The sequence below is a fragment of the Kluyveromyces marxianus genome, chromosome 4 (assembly GCF_001417885.1).
Source record: "Kluyveromyces marxianus DMKU3-1042 DNA, complete genome, chromosome 4".
Classification (NCBI taxonomy): Eukaryota; Fungi; Ascomycota; class Saccharomycetes; order Saccharomycetales; family Saccharomycetaceae; genus Kluyveromyces; species Kluyveromyces marxianus.
Genome location: NC_036028.1, coordinates 55,943 through 74,133, shown reverse-complemented (window position 1 = coordinate 74,133; position 18,191 = coordinate 55,943). Strand labels below are relative to the sequence as shown.

The 18,191-nt window shown below is 36.1% G+C and overlaps 8 protein-coding genes across 8 annotated transcripts; 5 read left to right on the top strand and 3 right to left on the bottom strand.

Moving 5' to 3' along the window:
• Nucleotides 1–148: 148 nt before the first annotated feature.
• TAD3 (Tad3p) lies at nt 149–1,138 on the top strand (the record flags this gene model as incomplete). Its single annotated transcript, XM_022819304.1, has 1 exon — nt 149–1,138. The coding sequence occupies one exon, from the start codon at nt 149–151 to the stop codon at nt 1,136–1,138; it is 990 nt and encodes a 329-aa protein (XP_022675883.1).
• A 669-nt stretch (nt 1,139–1,807) lies between these two features.
• On the bottom strand, nt 1,808–3,121 carry SFH1 (Sfh1p; the record flags this gene model as incomplete). Its single annotated transcript, XM_022819303.1, has 1 exon — nt 1,808–3,121. One exon carries the CDS (start codon nt 3,119–3,121, stop codon nt 1,808–1,810), a length of 1,314 nt encoding a protein of 437 aa, XP_022675882.1.
• A 625-nt stretch (nt 3,122–3,746) lies between these two features.
• EFB1 (translation elongation factor 1 subunit beta) lies at nt 3,747–4,809 on the top strand (the record flags this gene model as incomplete). Its single annotated transcript, XM_022819302.1, has 2 exons — nt 3,747–3,826; nt 4,263–4,809. The coding sequence occupies 2 exons, from the start codon at nt 3,747–3,749 to the stop codon at nt 4,807–4,809; spliced, it is 627 nt and encodes a 208-aa protein (XP_022675881.1).
• A 537-nt stretch (nt 4,810–5,346) lies between these two features.
• On the top strand, nt 5,347–8,946 carry VPS8 (CORVET complex membrane-binding subunit VPS8; the record flags this gene model as incomplete). The annotated part of the gene is made up of 1 exon (XM_022819301.1): nt 5,347–8,946. One exon carries the CDS (start codon nt 5,347–5,349, stop codon nt 8,944–8,946), a length of 3,600 nt encoding a protein of 1,199 aa, XP_022675880.1.
• A 37-nt stretch (nt 8,947–8,983) lies between these two features.
• ERG26 (sterol-4-alpha-carboxylate 3-dehydrogenase (decarboxylating)) lies at nt 8,984–10,039 on the bottom strand (the record flags this gene model as incomplete). Its single annotated transcript, XM_022819300.1, has 1 exon — nt 8,984–10,039. The coding sequence occupies one exon, from the start codon at nt 10,037–10,039 to the stop codon at nt 8,984–8,986; it is 1,056 nt and encodes a 351-aa protein (XP_022675879.1).
• A 1,568-nt stretch (nt 10,040–11,607) lies between these two features.
• On the top strand, nt 11,608–12,006 carry TRM112 (RNA methylation protein TRM112; the record flags this gene model as incomplete). Its single annotated transcript, XM_022819299.1, has 1 exon — nt 11,608–12,006. The coding sequence occupies one exon, from the start codon at nt 11,608–11,610 to the stop codon at nt 12,004–12,006; it is 399 nt and encodes a 132-aa protein (XP_022675878.1).
• A 683-nt stretch (nt 12,007–12,689) lies between these two features.
• FPK1 (serine/threonine-protein kinase) lies at nt 12,690–15,029 on the top strand (the record flags this gene model as incomplete). The annotated part of the gene is made up of 1 exon (XM_022819298.1): nt 12,690–15,029. The coding sequence occupies one exon, from the start codon at nt 12,690–12,692 to the stop codon at nt 15,027–15,029; it is 2,340 nt and encodes a 779-aa protein (XP_022675877.1).
• Nucleotides 15,030–15,039: 10 nt separating this feature from the next.
• Nucleotides 15,040–18,159, bottom strand: MSH3 (mismatch repair protein MSH3; the record flags this gene model as incomplete). Its single annotated transcript, XM_022819297.1, has 1 exon — nt 15,040–18,159. The coding sequence occupies one exon, from the start codon at nt 18,157–18,159 to the stop codon at nt 15,040–15,042; it is 3,120 nt and encodes a 1,039-aa protein (XP_022675876.1).
• Between the last annotated feature and the right edge of the window lie 32 nt (nt 18,160–18,191).

Genomic DNA, 18,191 nt, shown 5'->3' with positions numbered 1-18,191 from the left:
TTTTCGTGAACTTATTATTGATCTCTCAAGCTGAGATGAGATGAAATGAGATGAAATGATATAAAGTGTGTGGTAAAGTAGTCAGGTAGATACATAAGGAGAGTATTTCACATCTAACAAGGGTTTCAAGTTTATTATATGATCAAATATGGTAAAGAAGCATCTGAATCCTACCAAAATTGATTTCATTCAATGTATTGTTGAGGATTGTCTATGGCAAATACGAGATACAAAATATGTTGATATTCCTGATTTAGTGACAGCGTGGTCGGTTGATATTAACCCTAAGGAGAGCAAGTCTGTGATTCCATTCGTACGAAGTATTCAAGACCTTGATCCTCAGTCATTTCTACATGTGAAGCGAATTAAAAAAGTGGACAATAGTACTCTAAGAGTACTAATTGGATCATCAGAATTCCTTCCTGATAGACAAGCATTTGATGAACTAATGGCAAATGTGAGTTTCCGCTATGAAAACGTGAGAGACGATAACAAGGTACCAAAGATAGGTCCTTCGACAAAAACATTGATGCTTACTTGGAGTGAAAAATACTGGCCATTGGTATGGAGAGGAAATCCCAATGATCAAATACTAAACGACTATATATTTGATATGAAAGAAATACGGTCGATATTGTCACAAATAGCAGAAGAATCAAGAAAGGTAATGAAAAATGCTGGAAATGAGGAAGTTCCAGTGGTTTCGGCGTTTGTAAATCCCAAATCAGGGAGAGTAATCATATCAAATGATTACAGACATAGTAGATCACCTTTGGATCATAGCATTATGGTTGGTATAAACGAAGTTTCCAAGCTTGAACAAACCAGAAGGAATAGAGTTCGAGATGGAACGGCATCTCAAGAAGAGCTAGAGCAAGGAGAAACTTACCTTTGTCTTGACTTTGATGTATATACCACACACGAACCTTGTTCCATGTGTAGCATGGCATTAATTCATTCGAGGATTAAGCGCTGTATCTTTATAAATCCGATGAAAGGAAGCGGTGCACTAAAACCTGAGTCCGGGAACGGCTACTGCATGCACTCTAATAGAGAATTGAACTCTAAATATGAAGTGTTCCAATGGGTTGGTGAAGACTTACAAGTTCCCGACGTTGACCCGCAATTGTGTGCATAAGGCAAACTTTACAACTGATTATTCTTCCTTATGGAGTATTTCATTCATTAATTCCGTGATAGAATTTTGTAATTGGGTATCTACAGGTTGTATATTGTTGATATCTTCAGCATACTGTTCGAGCTTAAACTTCGTATCGCCTAATTGACGGCCCAGTTGATTTAAATATTCTTGTAATAGGGTATCAACGTTTTGTAATATTTGGTTTAATTGTTTTAACATTATAGAGTCTTCAAGTTGTTCACGTTCAAGCTGAATCTTAGTTTCTAGAAGCTTGTTGTCTATCAAATCTGTAATCTTATCAATAAGCTGTGTGTCATTTTGTTCGTATTCTTTGTATATTTTGGAAGCGAGATCGTAATTAAACCCTGGGATTGTTTTAGTACATGTATCTATGAAATGAGCTTCAGTGTATACACTTGAAACTAAGTGCTTCGACAGGTGTCTGTGCACTATATCTTTGAGCATTGATTGGTGCTGTATCGTGCGTTGTTTCACAATTTGGTGAACCTACAACGAAGCATCAAATACTATTTTCCAAAATCTAAGACGCTCGAATCATTATCATATTAACTTAAAAAGAAAAATATGTATATTCTTGATTTATACATACATATATAATATAGTTGTTTTTTTATAATACAGACAGTTAAATGACTTGAGGCATGTTTAGATTCTTAGTGTAGTTTCTAAGTCATCCATTCTTCTTTTACCTCTTCTCCTGGACCTTCCGTCATCCACCTTGGCACTTTCTCTCTTTAGTCTTCTCATATTTCTTTCTTTCTCGATTTCACGCTTCTCAATTTCCCATTGTGAAAGCACTTCCACCTTTGGAATCCAGTCCCCTCCTAGTGTGTCTATATCTAGACGTATACCTGATGTGAAACCAAATGCAGCCTTGTTTTCTACATGCACCAAGTTTAGGTTGCCCTCTAACCAGTCCTTCTTTACTTTTAGTAGCGACTCATGAAGGGAGTGGGCAATTGCTGGCACAAATTCTCTTTGCAATCCTAGATCCTGGACCACAAGTTCTGCAAATTGTTCAGGACACAATGAATCATCATTGAGGTTCCATTCGAATGTGTCGTCATAAAGTTTGGAGTCGAGATTTGAAGTCAAATTCAACACTACATGGAGATCTGGAACTTGTAAAGAAGCCAAAGTTTCATACTCCTGTAACTGTTCATTGATCATAGCGATGATTTGAGTGTATGGGGAATTGTTTGGGTTCGTGTGAACTGGGAAATCAAGATCTTGACATAAAATAGCCGCGAATTGTTCAGGCGTCATCGAGTGGTCGTTCAAGTTCCACGTAAAAAAATCAACCAACTTATGTCCACTAAATTCGATATTTAAACGGATCGGTACCATTATTGGTGTCTCTGTCTCTACCTCTTGGGGATCCTGTATAGACTCCCCAAGCATATCCTTGTAACTGATTGCGATTCTACTTTGCACAAAAGTTTCTCTAATCCTAGGATATTTCAAAACTGCCAGTGGTGAGGAATCCTCTTGGCCATCCAAATCTGGTAGATCATTCAATTTAACGCGGTTCGACTCTTCAGATGCAGATCCTGTACCCGCATCTCCGCCTGCACCTGCATCTCCAGAGCTTCCTGCCCCACCTGCACCAGATACATCTACACCAACTTCACCACTGGAACCACCAGTACCACCTTCAACACCGCCCTCATCTATACCTCTCCTAACACCCTCATTTTCCCCATCTAAACCACTGAACTCCGCATGTTCATAGAAATCAGTTCCCCTGCGACGACTCTCTGAATCCTCATCATCCTCCTCCAAATCGTCATCATCATTCTTTTCAAGAAATTCATCCAATATGTCATTGTCAAATTCAGCATAATTCACTTGCTTTCCCCTCTTATTCCTTGATAGCTGCGCAGCAGTAAACAATGGAACATCCTCATTCTTTACTCTATTATGGAAATTGCTCAAATATGCCTGCGGTAGAAGCGACATCTTAAAAAATATTATACCTATACTTCGATCTTGATTTTAACTCAAAGCTTCAGATCTACCATTGACCAACTGAACTCTCTCAATCGGTAACAGGTGTCTTCTTGTTTCCGTTAATCTGTCTCACGTTTGTTGATCGATATTCTCAATCACAACTCTAAAATCGTAATATTGTATGAGCAGCCCTAAAGGTCTTGAAATTCGTCCATACGTACATGATGACATATATTACAAGGTTACCCAGCCCTACCCGTGCTTTCTTAAAGGAAGGGAAAATTTTCAACAAACTTAAGAAAGAAAAAGGAAGAGTGCACATTTTTCTTAGAAGTGCTCGCACAAAAACACAACATTTTAGTATGGCAGACTCGTTTTCTTGGGCTTTAATAACAGATATTCTTCAATTTTTTTTTATTTCTTTGATGAAATTCTCTTACACCAATTGTGAAAAAAATTTTCCAATTTGTATATATTTGACATATAAAAAAACGTCCGAAAAAAAAGATTTGCCATTGCAGCTGCTAGTTTGTAGTCAACTACACAAGAAAGAGAGAGGGGAAAGATGTTAGTTTTATACTTTTTTCAGTTTGCTATCTCAGACTCTGTGAAGTATTCTGTTATCCGTTGAACAATGTCTTTTTCCGATTTCTCTAAGGTTGAAACCTTGCAAAAGTTGAACACTTTCTTGGCTGACAAGTCTTACATTGAAGGGTATGTGGAAGGAAATAATTTTTCGTGGTAATTCAGAATTCAATCGAAGTCAAAGCCGATTGAGTTGCCGTTGCGACGAGTTGTTGGCTTTGATTTTTGGATTTTGGGTTAATCATTGATTTTTTATGGTGCATTGTTTACTGTTTGTGCAGTTGAAGAGAATTTGATTCGAGGCAACTTGAGTTCTGTTTTCCATTTCCTTAAATGATGAACAAATTCTTTGGTCCGTGTTTATGACGGGAAGTAAGACCCCCGGTATGAGTGACAAAGAGATGTACCTAGACAGTACGATTCTGATTTTTGATTATCAAGTTCTCTGTTGTGCGAAGGATAATTCTTTTCACTGTCAGCAAACAGTAAGAAAGCAATGCTATTAACCATTATTATAGATCTGTTTTACTAACAATATTTACGATTTTTCGTGTTTTTGCAATAGTACCTCTGCTACTCAAGCTGACGTTGCTGCTTTCAAGGCTTTCCAAACCGCCTACCCAGAATTCTCCAGATGGTTCAACCACATCGCTTCTAAGGCTGACGAATTCGAATCTTTGCCAGCTGCTACCGCTGCTGCTGCTGAAGCTGAAGAAGAAGAAGACGATGACGACGTTGACTTGTTCGGTTCTGACGATGAAGAAGTTGACGAAGCTGCTGAAAAGTTGAAGGCTCAAAGATTGGCTGAATACAACGCTAAGAAGGCTGCTAAGCCAAAGCCAGCTGCTAAGTCTATTGTCACCTTGGATGTTAAGCCATGGGATGACGAAACCGACTTGGAAGAAATGTTGGCTAACGTCAAGAAGATCGAAATGGACGGTTTGAGTTGGGGTGCTCACCAATGGATTCCAATCGGTTTCGGTATCAAGAAGTTGCAAATCAACTTGGTTGTTGAAGACGCTAAGGTCTCTCTAGATGACTTGCAACAAGCTATTGAAGAAGATGAAGACCACGTCCAATCTACTGATGTCGCTGCTATGCAAAAGTTGTAAGCGGATCTTCAAAATGATGACTCCTTACTTACTTTTTCTTCGCAAATCAATTCAGAGACGGGCTTAAGTAATCTTCGTTTTTTAGATTATTTTTTGGTACTGTCCTATTCCTTCCTCCCTCCACTGTGTGTGTGTGTTTGATACGATCTTTTTCTCCTTATCTTTTTATGTCTCGAGTTTTACGCTTGGCTCTAGTTCATGCATACTGATATATATATATATTCATATAGTGCGATTGTATGTACGAGTCTAAAAAGATACGTGTACGTTATATTATAGAAAAAACATTTGTGTATCGTTATGAAATGTATCCGGCATTGTAGTTTTTGAGGAACTTTGGCCTTCTCCTTTTAGACCAGGCTTCTTATGTTTGAGGATTCACGATGTTTTTTTAAAGGTTTACAAGAAAATAAGAGCTTTTAATTGTTAATGTTAAAAAAGTCATCTCATAGATTAAGAAGAAGGGTATAATAGAACTAAACGACCTAGCACCTCACCCTAGAGGACGTCAATCCATCATATGAAGGTATCTGAAAAATGACCACCAATGACACCGTTAGTACCCCTGGTAACTATACAGATTTCGAAAGGTTCAATCCTTTCAAAGACAATCAAGACGAACTATTGCATGTAAGCTGGACTTCATTGCAACAAATATATCCAAACCTCTCTCTCTATGGTGGCCCAACAGTAATCTTCCCCGTACAGTTATTCTACGTTATTGGCACGGCAAAGGGATCCGTCATTATATTCACCAAAACACAATTTGTTCAATCTGTGTTGTCCCCCTCTATTAAGGATTTTAGATCTAAAGTTACTTCCATTGACATTAACCAGGATGGAACTCATATTTGCGCAGGTTATGAATCTGGTGACATTTTCATCTGGGACCTAAATTCAGACGCTGATAATGAATCCAACTCAAATCAAAAAGAGGCCGTGCTGCATATTGCCTCGCATAAGGGACACATGTTTAATGGGATCAGTTTCATTCCGGGGAAGCATACAAATATAGTGGCGAGCGACTCAACAGGACACATAGTTATCCATAAAGGTAATAGAAACCATCTTTGGCAGCTTGTCCCAAGTTCAAAGGAGATAATGCGACTAAATCCTATGACAAACCCTTTACTTATGACAAGAATACGAAATAACGGCGAAAATTATGAGGCTGAACATTTAATGGCCGTACTTTCCAGCCGATCGTTTGCAATAATATCACTATCCGCTCCTACGATGTATACTTCAAGGCTAGTTGAGCTGCCATCCAAAAATTCATCTGCCTTCGGTTATATTGCCTGGAATAGTTTTAATATGAACCAAGTGGCATTCTCTGTGGATAATCAGCTAAGTTTGATAGATTTAGAGAATCTGCAATTTCAATGGTCATATGAAGCTCCAGAGCCTATTTGCAAGATAGATTGGCTCACAGATAAAATAATGACTATTTTACTGGTTTCAAACAGGTTACTTTTTATCGATACCAATGCGCCTAATAATGAAGAAGATAACGCAGTTCTCACATCAATAGATCTACTAGTTAGCGATATCATTGTTCCGAACTCCGAAAACCATTTTGCAGCGATTGGAAGCAAAATCGTTGTTCTTACTAATTATTGCTTAAAAGTTGGTAAACTCAATTCATGGTCCGATATTGTTTTATACCACATCCATCAGGGGAATTATATAAATGCATTGGGAACGCTAGGTTTCTGCTTACAAAAAACAACTTCTGACTCTATTATCGGGCTATTACGTTTGGAAAAAGAATATGATAAAAGAATGGAACAAATTGAGCCATCATTCAATAATTTGACCCTTGCAACAGTACAGTATCTACTAAAGCAGAGCAATATAGACTACGAAAAAGTAATGGAAACTGCCTCGTTAGTGTTTGACTTGGGCATGATATTTTCCAAGGAAAAAATGTATGGATTATTAGAACAAGTAGGGGAGGCCTTGATGATAAAGCACAATGATGAATTTCAAGAGGTCTTGTATGAAAAAATAGTAAATGGGACTGTTACTTACTTATCTCCCATTCTCTTCAAAGCCGTGATGGAATACACTGTTTCATCAGGTATGGAAAGGCGATTAGAAACAATACTATTGTCACTTGATATCTCTACATTGGATATAGACTACGCCATGAGAATCTGTAAAGAATTCCAATTATATCCCGCTATTTTTTACTTGTGGAACACAATTTTAGACGACTATCAACGCCCATTAGCTGACATCATTCTATTTTTTGCTGGGAAGTCCGAAGAATGCGTTATAATAGACGAAAATGTCAAAAGTGCTATGTTATTTGATTATCTCGAATCTACAATAACTGGCAGAATATTTCCAACTGAAAAAAGACTCGTGTCTGCAGAAGAATTGAAAGTGAAAAATGAATACTATAATCTACTGTTCAGTGGTTCGACAACCGAATTCCCGGTTGGCAGCGGATCTAAACTCTTAACAAAGGCTACTGCAACAGAAGAACCAGTGTTTCCGTATGCATCTCTTCTCTTAGATAAGGATGCAGGAGGGTTTTTGAAAGTGCTTGATGTTTCTTTTGAGGACGCTGTATTCAACGAATCCCCAGATAGAACATTTCAATTTACGAGACAGTATTTGATCGATGCTCTTTTGGATATTCTGCGGGATTCTGTGCAAGATTCTGTTAAAGTTCAAATTTCCATTTTCATTTGTAAAAACCTTCCAAAATACTCGCAATTTATCAGATTAACAAATACAGTAATCGAATCTCTTATTGATATCATTTACTCTAACAAAATCAAAGAGTTAGAGGAACCTTCAGAACAGTGTTTGGAAGCATTGCTTTCATTCTACACCCCAACCGATGTCAATTTGCTAATTGAAAAGTTCTCTCAGTCATCTTTTTACCATGTTAAATTATTGTTGTACAAAAAGGCAGCAAGATATGCTGATTACCTGTCTCTCTTCCTAAGTGATACAAACAATAACATGTCACAAGATAGCTTGCTGTCATGCCTTAAACTATGTCAGCGAGCAAGCGAATCGTCCCCGGTTATTCATCATCAACTCAATGAGGTAATATGTCATAATTTCGAAAAGATAGTGACATCTTTCCAAGATATGGATGTCCTAGTCTCTATAATAGAATGTTTTGATAGTTCTCTACAAAGCAATATACTTTCAGTTTCTGATAAAAAATTGGTACTGCAGTATCTTCGCTGTCTGTTTTGTAAAGACTATCATTTATCAGGCCCCTTTTTGAAAGAAGCTAGAATAAAATATCTTTCTCTCTTATACGAGAACAATGATGAGGAGAATATAACAACATGGATCGAGACTGTAGATCTGAAAAATGTTGACATTGATAGTGTCGTTCATATAATTAACAACTATAATGATTCCAAAACCCTTGTGAAACTCTTTATAAGATTACAGAGGTACAAATCAGCCATTAATGAAATCAATTCAAGAATAAACGCATTATTGAAAGACAAGAATTTGGAAGGTATAAACGAATTCTTAGATTTAGGAATTGTGGTTTCGCAAAGTTCTGACAATGCTACAGAAGAATGGGTAGCACTGCTATCCAACTTAGTCTCTCAATATCCTTCTTTGACGGATGAACAGAAAAGTATGTGTGACCGAAGTTTACAGAAGCTTTTCATTAAACTCTCCGACAGAAAAGATGAGAATACAACCAACTATAATGATAATTACTTTGGTGCTATTATAATGCAGATTTTCGAGGACAAATCTCTTATACTCAACAAAATACAAGATATTAAAACAGTTCTGTTGAATATCTTCACAGCATATTCCGTTGAAGAAACTACTAAACTTTTAATACTACAAATTATTAACCAATCTGCATCTTTGGATGTGTCCACCTATATTCGTAAGCGTAGAGAAGGATGGGCTATTAAGTCGTATGAGTGCGAAGTCTGTGGTAAAAAAATATGGGGAATTGGCATTGAAAACAAAATTTTCGATATATGGGAGAAAAACAGGACGTTAGACGGAAAAAAATCAGAAATAGGTGACAGTGGGATCTTAGTGTACAGCTGTGGCCATGGATTTCATGAAACTTGTTTAAAAAACATGGGACAGCATGCTGAAAGCTATCATTGTTTGCTCTGTGATGATCATTGACTTGTGTGTTCATATATACGTATATATGTATAAGACTTTATAAATCTTCATCCATCCACGCTAATGTTCTTTTGATACCTTCTTCAATATCAACCTTTGGATGGTAACCTAGAAGCTTTTTTGCTTTAGAAATATTATGGTAACGATAAGCACAGACAATTTTCACTCTAAATGGGGTCAAACCAGGTTCTTTGCCAAGAAGTTTTGAAAAGAATTGAGATAAATATCCTGCTGCAATTGCCATTGGTCTGTTCAAGACGATCACACTTTTATCAATATGGCCATCTGCTTTCCATACTGTACGAGCCAAGGCCCAGAAATAAGTAGGTGTATCATTCGTAATGAAGAAAGTTTGTCCAGAGACAGCTTTAGCAGCTGAAGAATCAAGTAATTTTTGGGCTGCAAGTACATGTGCGTCGGCTACATTTCCGGCATAGGTCCAGTCAAAGAGGTTGTTATTATCACCAATCTGGAACTTTGATTGACCAAGCTTTGCAACCTGCCTTAATCCAGGTACTAACTGCCTGTCACCGGGACCAAAAATTCCTGCCGGGCGTAGGGCTATAGTCAAAAAATCATGCTCTGGGTCATTCGCTTGCAAAACCATTTCTTCAGCTATTGCTTTCGTTTCATTGTAGCCATCCATTGGAACTTCAGGAATTGGCCAGGACTCGTCCGCATTGTGAATATCTTGACCATTAAAAATCACACCTGCAGAAGATGTGTAGACCACAGCTTTCACGTTGCATTGTTTGGCTACAGTCAATAGATTTTTAGTTCCCTTCACGTTAACCTTTTCATATATTTCCTGACTGTTTCCGTGCATGGGAGATGCGGAATGAACAACTATTTCTGCATGGCTTGTCTCAATTGCCTTCCTTACATCTGCTGGAGATGTTAAGTCACCTTGATGAAATTCTATAGTCGAAGGATCAAAGGTAAATTGTTTTGAAATACGATCAGGTAAAGGCCTCACATCAAAAACATGAATATTTGGTCTTGGTGTAAGTTCATGAAATTGTTGGATTAAATGAAGGCCCAAGAAGCCCGCACCGCCAATTAGTAGCACAGATTTAATTTCCGGGGTACTCATTACGAATCACGATGTCTTTGAAGCGGTCTTGCTGTAATATACTGCGTTTTTTGGAGATGAATATGTTATTCCTCGTTATGGTGTCTTATATACGAGTGCGAAAAGTCTTAATGTTTTTTTAGCTGCCTATAAGCTGACTTTATATTTTAAACGACAAATCTGAAAAGATTAGAATTAGATACAAGATTTAAAGAATAGCTACAGCTAATAATAGGTTTTATTCAAGGCTACATGCTACCTACCAGACAGACGCACTGACCACTAATATATAGGTAAATTTATATAGTTTCTTAAGTTGATATTGCAGGTCAATCAGTAAGAAAATGGTAAACGAGGATTGCATTGTTGATATTGAAAATCCTACCTGATCCTTCCTACGCAACAAATAGAAGCTGGAAAGATCAAAAAATAAATAAAATAAAATAAAATAAAATAAAATTAAAAAAAAATAAAATAAAATAAAATAAAATAAAATAAAATTAAAAAAAAATAAAATAAAAAAAAAAATAAATTAAAATAAATTAAAATTAAAACTAATGAAGATGTATAGTAGTAGGCGAATATAGAAGTAATGCTTATTTTTTTATTTTGGTGTCGCTTAGGCTTGAGTTGCAGCCAGCGTTTAATACAGAAGCCTGTGGCTATTATGTAAAATGCCAATCTTTTTATTATTTTAATAAAGTACTAGACTCGAATACACAACATATATATAAGTCACATGACCAACAACTTCTAATTTTTTCTTTTTAAATATTATTAATTAATGTTTTTAAAGTTTAGAATAAATATAATTAAAATTTTTATTTTTAAAAATATTATTAGAATAAAAAGTTTTTAATATTATATTTAATTAATTTGTTTTAAAAATAATTTTGTGAGGGTCTTGGAAAAGGTGTTCCGAAAAATAAATTAGTTTTAGTTTAACAGTTAATTAAAAATGTAATATTATATAGGAATAGAAGATATCTAGAAGCTTATTTGCATATTGGTGCATGGATTAAGTTGTTTGAATATGATATTTATTGCAAGAAATAGAGGAATAGAATATAGATGACTTACTACTAAAATAAGAGAATTCCAGCGGGTGTATTTTCCTGTTTTTTGATGTTAATTGCAAAGAATAAAGAATAACGATGCAGGTAGAAAGACTATATAATATTAATAATAATCAAATGTCAATAAGCTCAAAAGGCCACTTAATGTTTAAAAAATTAACTGCAATAAAAATTGAGCGGTTCTATTATATAGCAAATAATTTAAATCATAAAATTGATTACCCTTGATTAGTATGATTATTGTGCTACACTTTTCCTGTATGAAATCTCGCTTCAATGTCTAATCAATTGATTTCGTAGGAGTTGACTAGACAATCAAATCGAAGCTGGTTCTTATATAATTTCTTTTGGTTTGATTTTTTGAACCTAAGAAAAAAGAAAATCGCCGAAAATAATTTATACACAATAAATCAAAGAAATAAGATGAGATGACATACAATATCTTGTCATAAGGAAGACTTAAAGGCATAGATAATACCAATAGTATACCTTTCGAGATAAACTATCACAGATATGAAATTTCTAACTACAAATTTTTTGAAATGCTCGGTTAAAAGCTGCGACAACAGCAATTTAAACTTCCCCCTACATTATGATGGTGCAAATTGCCAACTTGAGCAAGATGAAAGCATTGAATTCAACCCTGAGTTCCTACTTAGAATCATAGATAGAGTCGATTGGCCAGCAGTAGTGACTGTAGCAGCAGATCTAGGTAACAAAGAACTTCCACAACAAAAACCTGAATTTGAAGAGAACTTGACAGACGAAGACATGGTCATCTTGAGAGACTTGCATACGTTGTTGATCCAAACAAACATTAAGGAAGGCCAAATGGAATGTAAGAATTGCGGACATGTATATTACATTAAGAACAGCATTCCAAATTTACTACTACCTCCACATTTAGCATGAACACTGGTATCCATATATTAAATACCATATATGTATAATAATAATACTTAATCACTGTTCCAGCTCATGATAGTAACTGAATCACGTGTATATCTTTTTGCACGATATGAGCCCCGTATATTGTACGGCGGTTTGTAGATAGATGAAAGTCCAGAAATGGAGAAATTCCTCAGAGAGGGTTTTCCCATAAATAAAGAAAGTGGCTCTGAAAAAGTTCAAGAATTTATTAACTTTCTAGATTAAATAAATGTATGTTCTATGTAAGAGTTAGGGGCAGGAAACCGCATTTGATCCTAAATTTTAGGAAGATTGAATCAGTAACACATATAAGTTATTTGAAGGTCTCCTTTGTTGATTGAATTTTTGCTGAGCGTGTGCATTATATTTTGTCAGCATACTGTTGCTATTTTAGTATTTAGTTTTGATTTCCCTCATTTATCCCATTTATTTGCATGCAAAGTAGCTATATTGAATATTATTGAAAGGTTTTGTTGATCAGAACGGAGTTCAAACAGGTAAATCATAAAGGAAAATACCACTAAGTTTTCATCATCATACGTTGGTCTTGCCTTTTTATTGTTATTTTAAACATTTTCTATTTGGAGAAGCTGATATCGAAGTATCATTGTATCTTTCTAATTCCAGTTAGAATAACAACAGTGAACGTGCCATACTAAAATAACATGGATAGTGTAGTTATTGATAAGGTTGATATTAACCAGCCCGACATATCAAACTCTCGGGAGCGTTCGAGGAATATTTCGTCGTTTTCCAAGTTGATTCCAAAGTCTATTTGGAAGTCACAACAACAACAACAGCAGCAGCAGCAGTCGGAGAACCCAGAATTATCCGGGCACAATTCAAGAGAATTGGAGGAAAATCAGGTAATAACTCATGAACCATTTCATGAGGCTCCTGCTATCGTAATAGAGGAATCTAAACCGGTATCACGAGAATCCATGGAACAAGAATCTCCTTCTTCTACACCAAAATCATCCAATGCTAAAGAGTCAAAGTTCTCTCTAAGATTAAAAAAGGTATTTGGAAAGAAGGATTCTTCCCATGCTTCAGTCGAGTCTGATTTAAGTATAGGGACTAATAACGAAAGTTCGAGTGATACTCGCAATGATACCTCACCTCCTCTGAATAGATTTAGAACAAACTCCGACACAGAAGCAAAGAGGAACATGTATAGTGCTGGATCACAACTGCAGTCCACACCTCTAACATCGCCCTCTAAATCAATACTATCGTTGAGCAGCAATCTCAAACATAATAGCAGTAGTCACAATAGTGGATCAACTAATTTGACTCCGAAAATTCCTGCAAGTTTGGAAATGTCGGATGCTTCTACGAATGGTAGTGGGTTTGCCTCAATCAATAACCTGTGCAACGTTAGCACAGCATCCTTAAATCTAATTGATGAGAATGAAGAGGTGAAGAATTTTGATGGTTCCCTTTCTGCTTCTACTGACAAGAAGAATCCAGCATTTACCGCACCATTGAAGTCAGGATCTGAGAGCCCATTTTTGAGTTCACAGGCAATGAAGCCATTTCCTGGTTACGAAGAGCTGGACAATAGCACACATAATCGCTCCGGTTCAGGTGGCACATCCATTAAACCTCCTCTTAGAAGGACGGCTTCACAACCAACAGATGTAAACCTGAATGGAACAGGTAAATCTAGTCCTGTCAGCAAAGAAGAACTCAGTCCTAGAAGAGGAACAGTTGGCGCAGATACCTCTTTCATGCAACCACCAAGAAGATCACAGAGACTCAGAAACAAATCTTTCAGTAATAAGTTCCAAGATATTTTAGTAGGACCACAATCTTTTGAGAAGATAAGACTGTTGGGTCAAGGTGATGTTGGTAAGGTTTATCTCGTCAGGGAAAAACAAACCAACAGATTATATGCATTAAAGATATTCAGTAAACCAGAAATGATAAAGAGGAAGAAGATTAAAAGAATCCTAGCGGAGCAGGAAATTTTGGCTACTAGTAGCCATCCGTTTATTGTGACTTTGTATCATTCGTTTCAAACTGAGGATTATCTGTATTTATGTATGGAATACTGCATGGGAGGAGAGTTTTTCAGAGCATTGCAGACGCGAAAGACCAAATGCATATCTGAAGATGATGCAAGGTTTTATTCTAGTGAAGTTACAGCCGCTTTAGAATACCTTCATTTAATGGGATTCATTTATAGGGATTTAAAACCAGAAAACATTCTTTTGCATCAATCTGGGCATATCATGTTGTCAGATTTTGATTTATCTGTTCAAGCTAAAGACACCAAGAATCCAGTAGTGAAGGGTAATTCTTCACACTTACTTGTTGACACAAAAATATGTTCTGACGGGTTTAGAACTAATTCATTTGTTGGAACCGAGGAATATATTGCTCCAGAAGTGATTAGAGGTAATGGTCATACTGCAGCAGTTGATTGGTGGACTTTGGGGATTCTTATTTATGAAATGTTGTTCGGATTCACTCCATTCAAAGGAGATAATACTAATCAAACATTTTCCAACATTCTGAAAAACGAAGTTGTCATACCAAACAATAATGAGATCTCTAGAGCATGCAAGGATTTAATCAAGAAACTACTCATAAAAAATGAAAATAAACGATTGGGTTCCAAATTAGGCGCTTCTGATATAAAGAAACACCCTTTCTTTAAAAATGTCCAGTGGTCACTTTTGAGGAATCAGGAACCTCCTTTGATTCCTGTTTTAGCAGAAAATGGATGTGACTTTGCTACGTTGTCAGTAAATCCAAAAGGCTCAAAGGAAAAGAAAAATTCTGCAGAACAGCGAGAAAGACTTATGTTTGAAGAAAAAGTCGAACTAGATGATCAAGTTTCAGACAACGATCCTTTCCATGATTTTAATTCTATGAGCTTAATGAAGCAGGATAACGATTCTCTAATATACGGTGATAGTACATCGTATGGAAAAATATCGTATACCCCGAATCAAAACCGGTCTAGAAGTAACAGTCACAGAAGTTTTTTTAAAAGATAAATATTTATGCTTATATATCCTTAGTGAAAAATTGAATTCTTCTGATATCCTCAGTAGTAATTTTTCTTTGGTTTACATTTTTCATAGTGTTTATTGTCTCGATTAGGGCGTTGTGTTTATTTGACAATAACTTTTCTTGTGCAACTTCAAATGCTCTATTAATGATGTTTGTGGGAATGTTGGACAATTTGGCAACATTAAACCCATAAGAATTGTGAGTTTGGCCTGGTACTAACTTGTAGAGAAATATCACATTGGCCCATTTTTCACCTTCTCGGTACTTTTCTATGAATGACATGTGATAGTTGGCGACCAGAGGTGAATCTATTCGGCATAAGTCAGAGTAATGAGTGATAAACAAAACCATGGGGCAGCGTTCACGCAAAGTAATAAAATATTCCAGGATTGCATAGGAGATACTTAGCCCATCGTGTGTGCCAGTACCCCTACCGACTTCATCTAGAAGTAACAAAGACTGTGGAGTAGCAGAGTTCAATATATGTAACACTTCAGACATTTCCACCTGAAAAGTTGATTTACCTTTAACCAAATCGTCGTGCGACCCAATTCTCGTAAATATTCTGTCACAAATAGAAAGTTCTGCAGAATCCGCAGGAATATAACATCCAATTTGAGCCATGATGACTAATAACGCTACCTGCCTAATGTATGATGATTTACCACCCATATTTGGTCCTGTTATTATGTTTATTTTACTCTTATTAGAAGACATAAGAATGTCGTTTGGGACATAGTTTACGTCAAGTGATTCTATGATGGGATTTCTTCCATTCTTGACCTTTAAAGTTTGACTTTTATCTGTAAAACATGGCTTAATGTAGTTGATATTCGAAGATGTCGCAGCTAGAGACAAAATACAATCGTAAGTTGCCAAGTTATTAATGCATTTTTTTATATGAGAGTAATCTTTGATTATTCGATTTAGGAAATTTTTGAATTCTTCTTCAGCAAGAATACTCAAGAGGTCATTATGATACCGAAACTTATTGATGAGCGCCTCAGTTTTCGGTGTTCTGAACCTGCTGACAGTTTTAGTAGCATTTATTTTTACCCAATCATGAGGGATTGATTTAATTTGAGTGTTTCTGACTTCAATTAGATAATCTTTAGTATCTTTGTAATTCATTGCGGGTCGCTTTAAAATTTTTCTTATGTTATGCAACTCTTCTTCAAGTTCCATCTTTACATCTTCAATATCTCTATGTTTCTGCAAAAGAGTTGCTGATGAATCATATTTCGTAAGGTTGAAGAATTCAACAGCATTCTTATGCACATTCTTATCTAAGGCTGCATCAACATTTATCATCTCCAGGAGAAGAGGAAGATTTGTGGTGACAAAAAAGTCGTTTAGCTCTTTTAAAATATTGTACAACAATACGGATCCATTTCTAATTCGAGAGTTCTCATTGTGAAGTTGGTCTTTAATATAAACATGATGTGAATTGAAAAGAGATGAGAAAGACGCTATCTGTTTAAGAAAAAAATAGACTTCTTTTCTTGAAGTACTTCCGTAAGCAATTCTGTTCAAAGAGCGTTCTAGATCTATGCTTTTGCTGAGTATCTCGTTGAGAGATTCGAAGAAGATGTTGCGAACTTCAGCCATTATGCATGTGACAGCGTCCTGTCTTTGTTGGATTGATTCTATATCTATAAGGGGCTTTGAAATCCATTTACGAAGTAATCTGAAACCAAAAGTAGTTCTTGTATGATCCATAACCCATAGGAGAGAGCCCATAGTCTTATGAGTGGTGGAATTTTCAAAAATTTCAAGATTTACAACAGAATCATTTGGTAAAACCATTGAATGTTTCGAAGTGAATGAGGAATAATTGGATGGGAAATATAGAACCTTGTTATTCTCAAAAGTTGATAAATATGAATGTAAAATGGATAATAGCCTTTTAATATCCGGATGAAGATCCAAGTGTTCAAGAATGGCCATCAATTCTGGACAATCTTCCTTATGTGACTGGTAGAATTGAGCGTCATGGTTAATTCTAGTAAAAATAGTTTTTATTGAAGCCGGAAGCTCAACCTCAGATATAACTTCCGTAGGATTTAAGTGACGAATTCGGGCTTCCAAGTTCACGTTCAAAAGTTTATCGTCTGTGAATTGATCAAATATCACTTCACCAGAATTTAAGTGAACTGAAACAATCGTTACTTTTCGTAATTTGGATGTTTCATTTAAGGAAATGGCCCATACTGAACTCAAATCACCCAACACATCATCTCCTGCCTTATTGAAAGATTCATTTACACCATAAGAAACCTTTGTGAAAATATTTTTGATCTCTCTGGCGAATAAAGTATTACCATTGGTGCTATTTTTTTTAAGGGCACTTGTTTCGGTTTGTTCTACCACAGCTACTTTATAATTGAAGTATACCAATCTTTGTAGATGAACATGTAGCCGTGTATCCGGAATAGAGCAATATTGGAACTTTCTATAATTCTTATCGTTGGGATCAGAGTCATCTAGGGTCTTTTTACCTGGAACTAGCCTAATTTGCAGAATATTGCTGACGATCTCTGCATCCTGTGCGAAAAATTTGTATTTGTATCCAACTCTAACACACAATATCGTATCCATATGGTTTAACTTCAATTCTTTGAACTGCTGATCGAGTTCGGTAAGTTTGCTACTACCTTTCAACTTTTTAGCAGATTTGCTTTTCTTCTCGTCTGCATCTGCTTCTTCCTCACTTTCGTTTGAAAAAAGTGAACCTATACTACGCTTTTTCATTATCGACTTTAGCCTTTCATTAAAATTATCTTGTCGGCTTATAGACCCATTTGAAGCAAAACCGTTCAATTTGAGACTAACGCTTTTCACCTTTTGGTCACGACCATTCACACTGTCAGTGCCAATTTCTTTCTGCTCATCAATAGGACACGAATCCTTATGAATATCTCCATTTTCGATTCGAACATCAATATCCGAATCTGCATCTGAATCGGAGTCTAGGATATTTATCAGTTCCTGTTTATTCATATTCTCACCTACTTCACCAGCGTCCTCTTTTTGGATTTCTTCCTTGGAAGAGGCTTCTTGAGAAGAAGAGGCTTGAGAAGACTTAAAGAAATGACTGATAGTGGGTTGGTACATTTATATTCATATATTCTCACGACTTACTAATT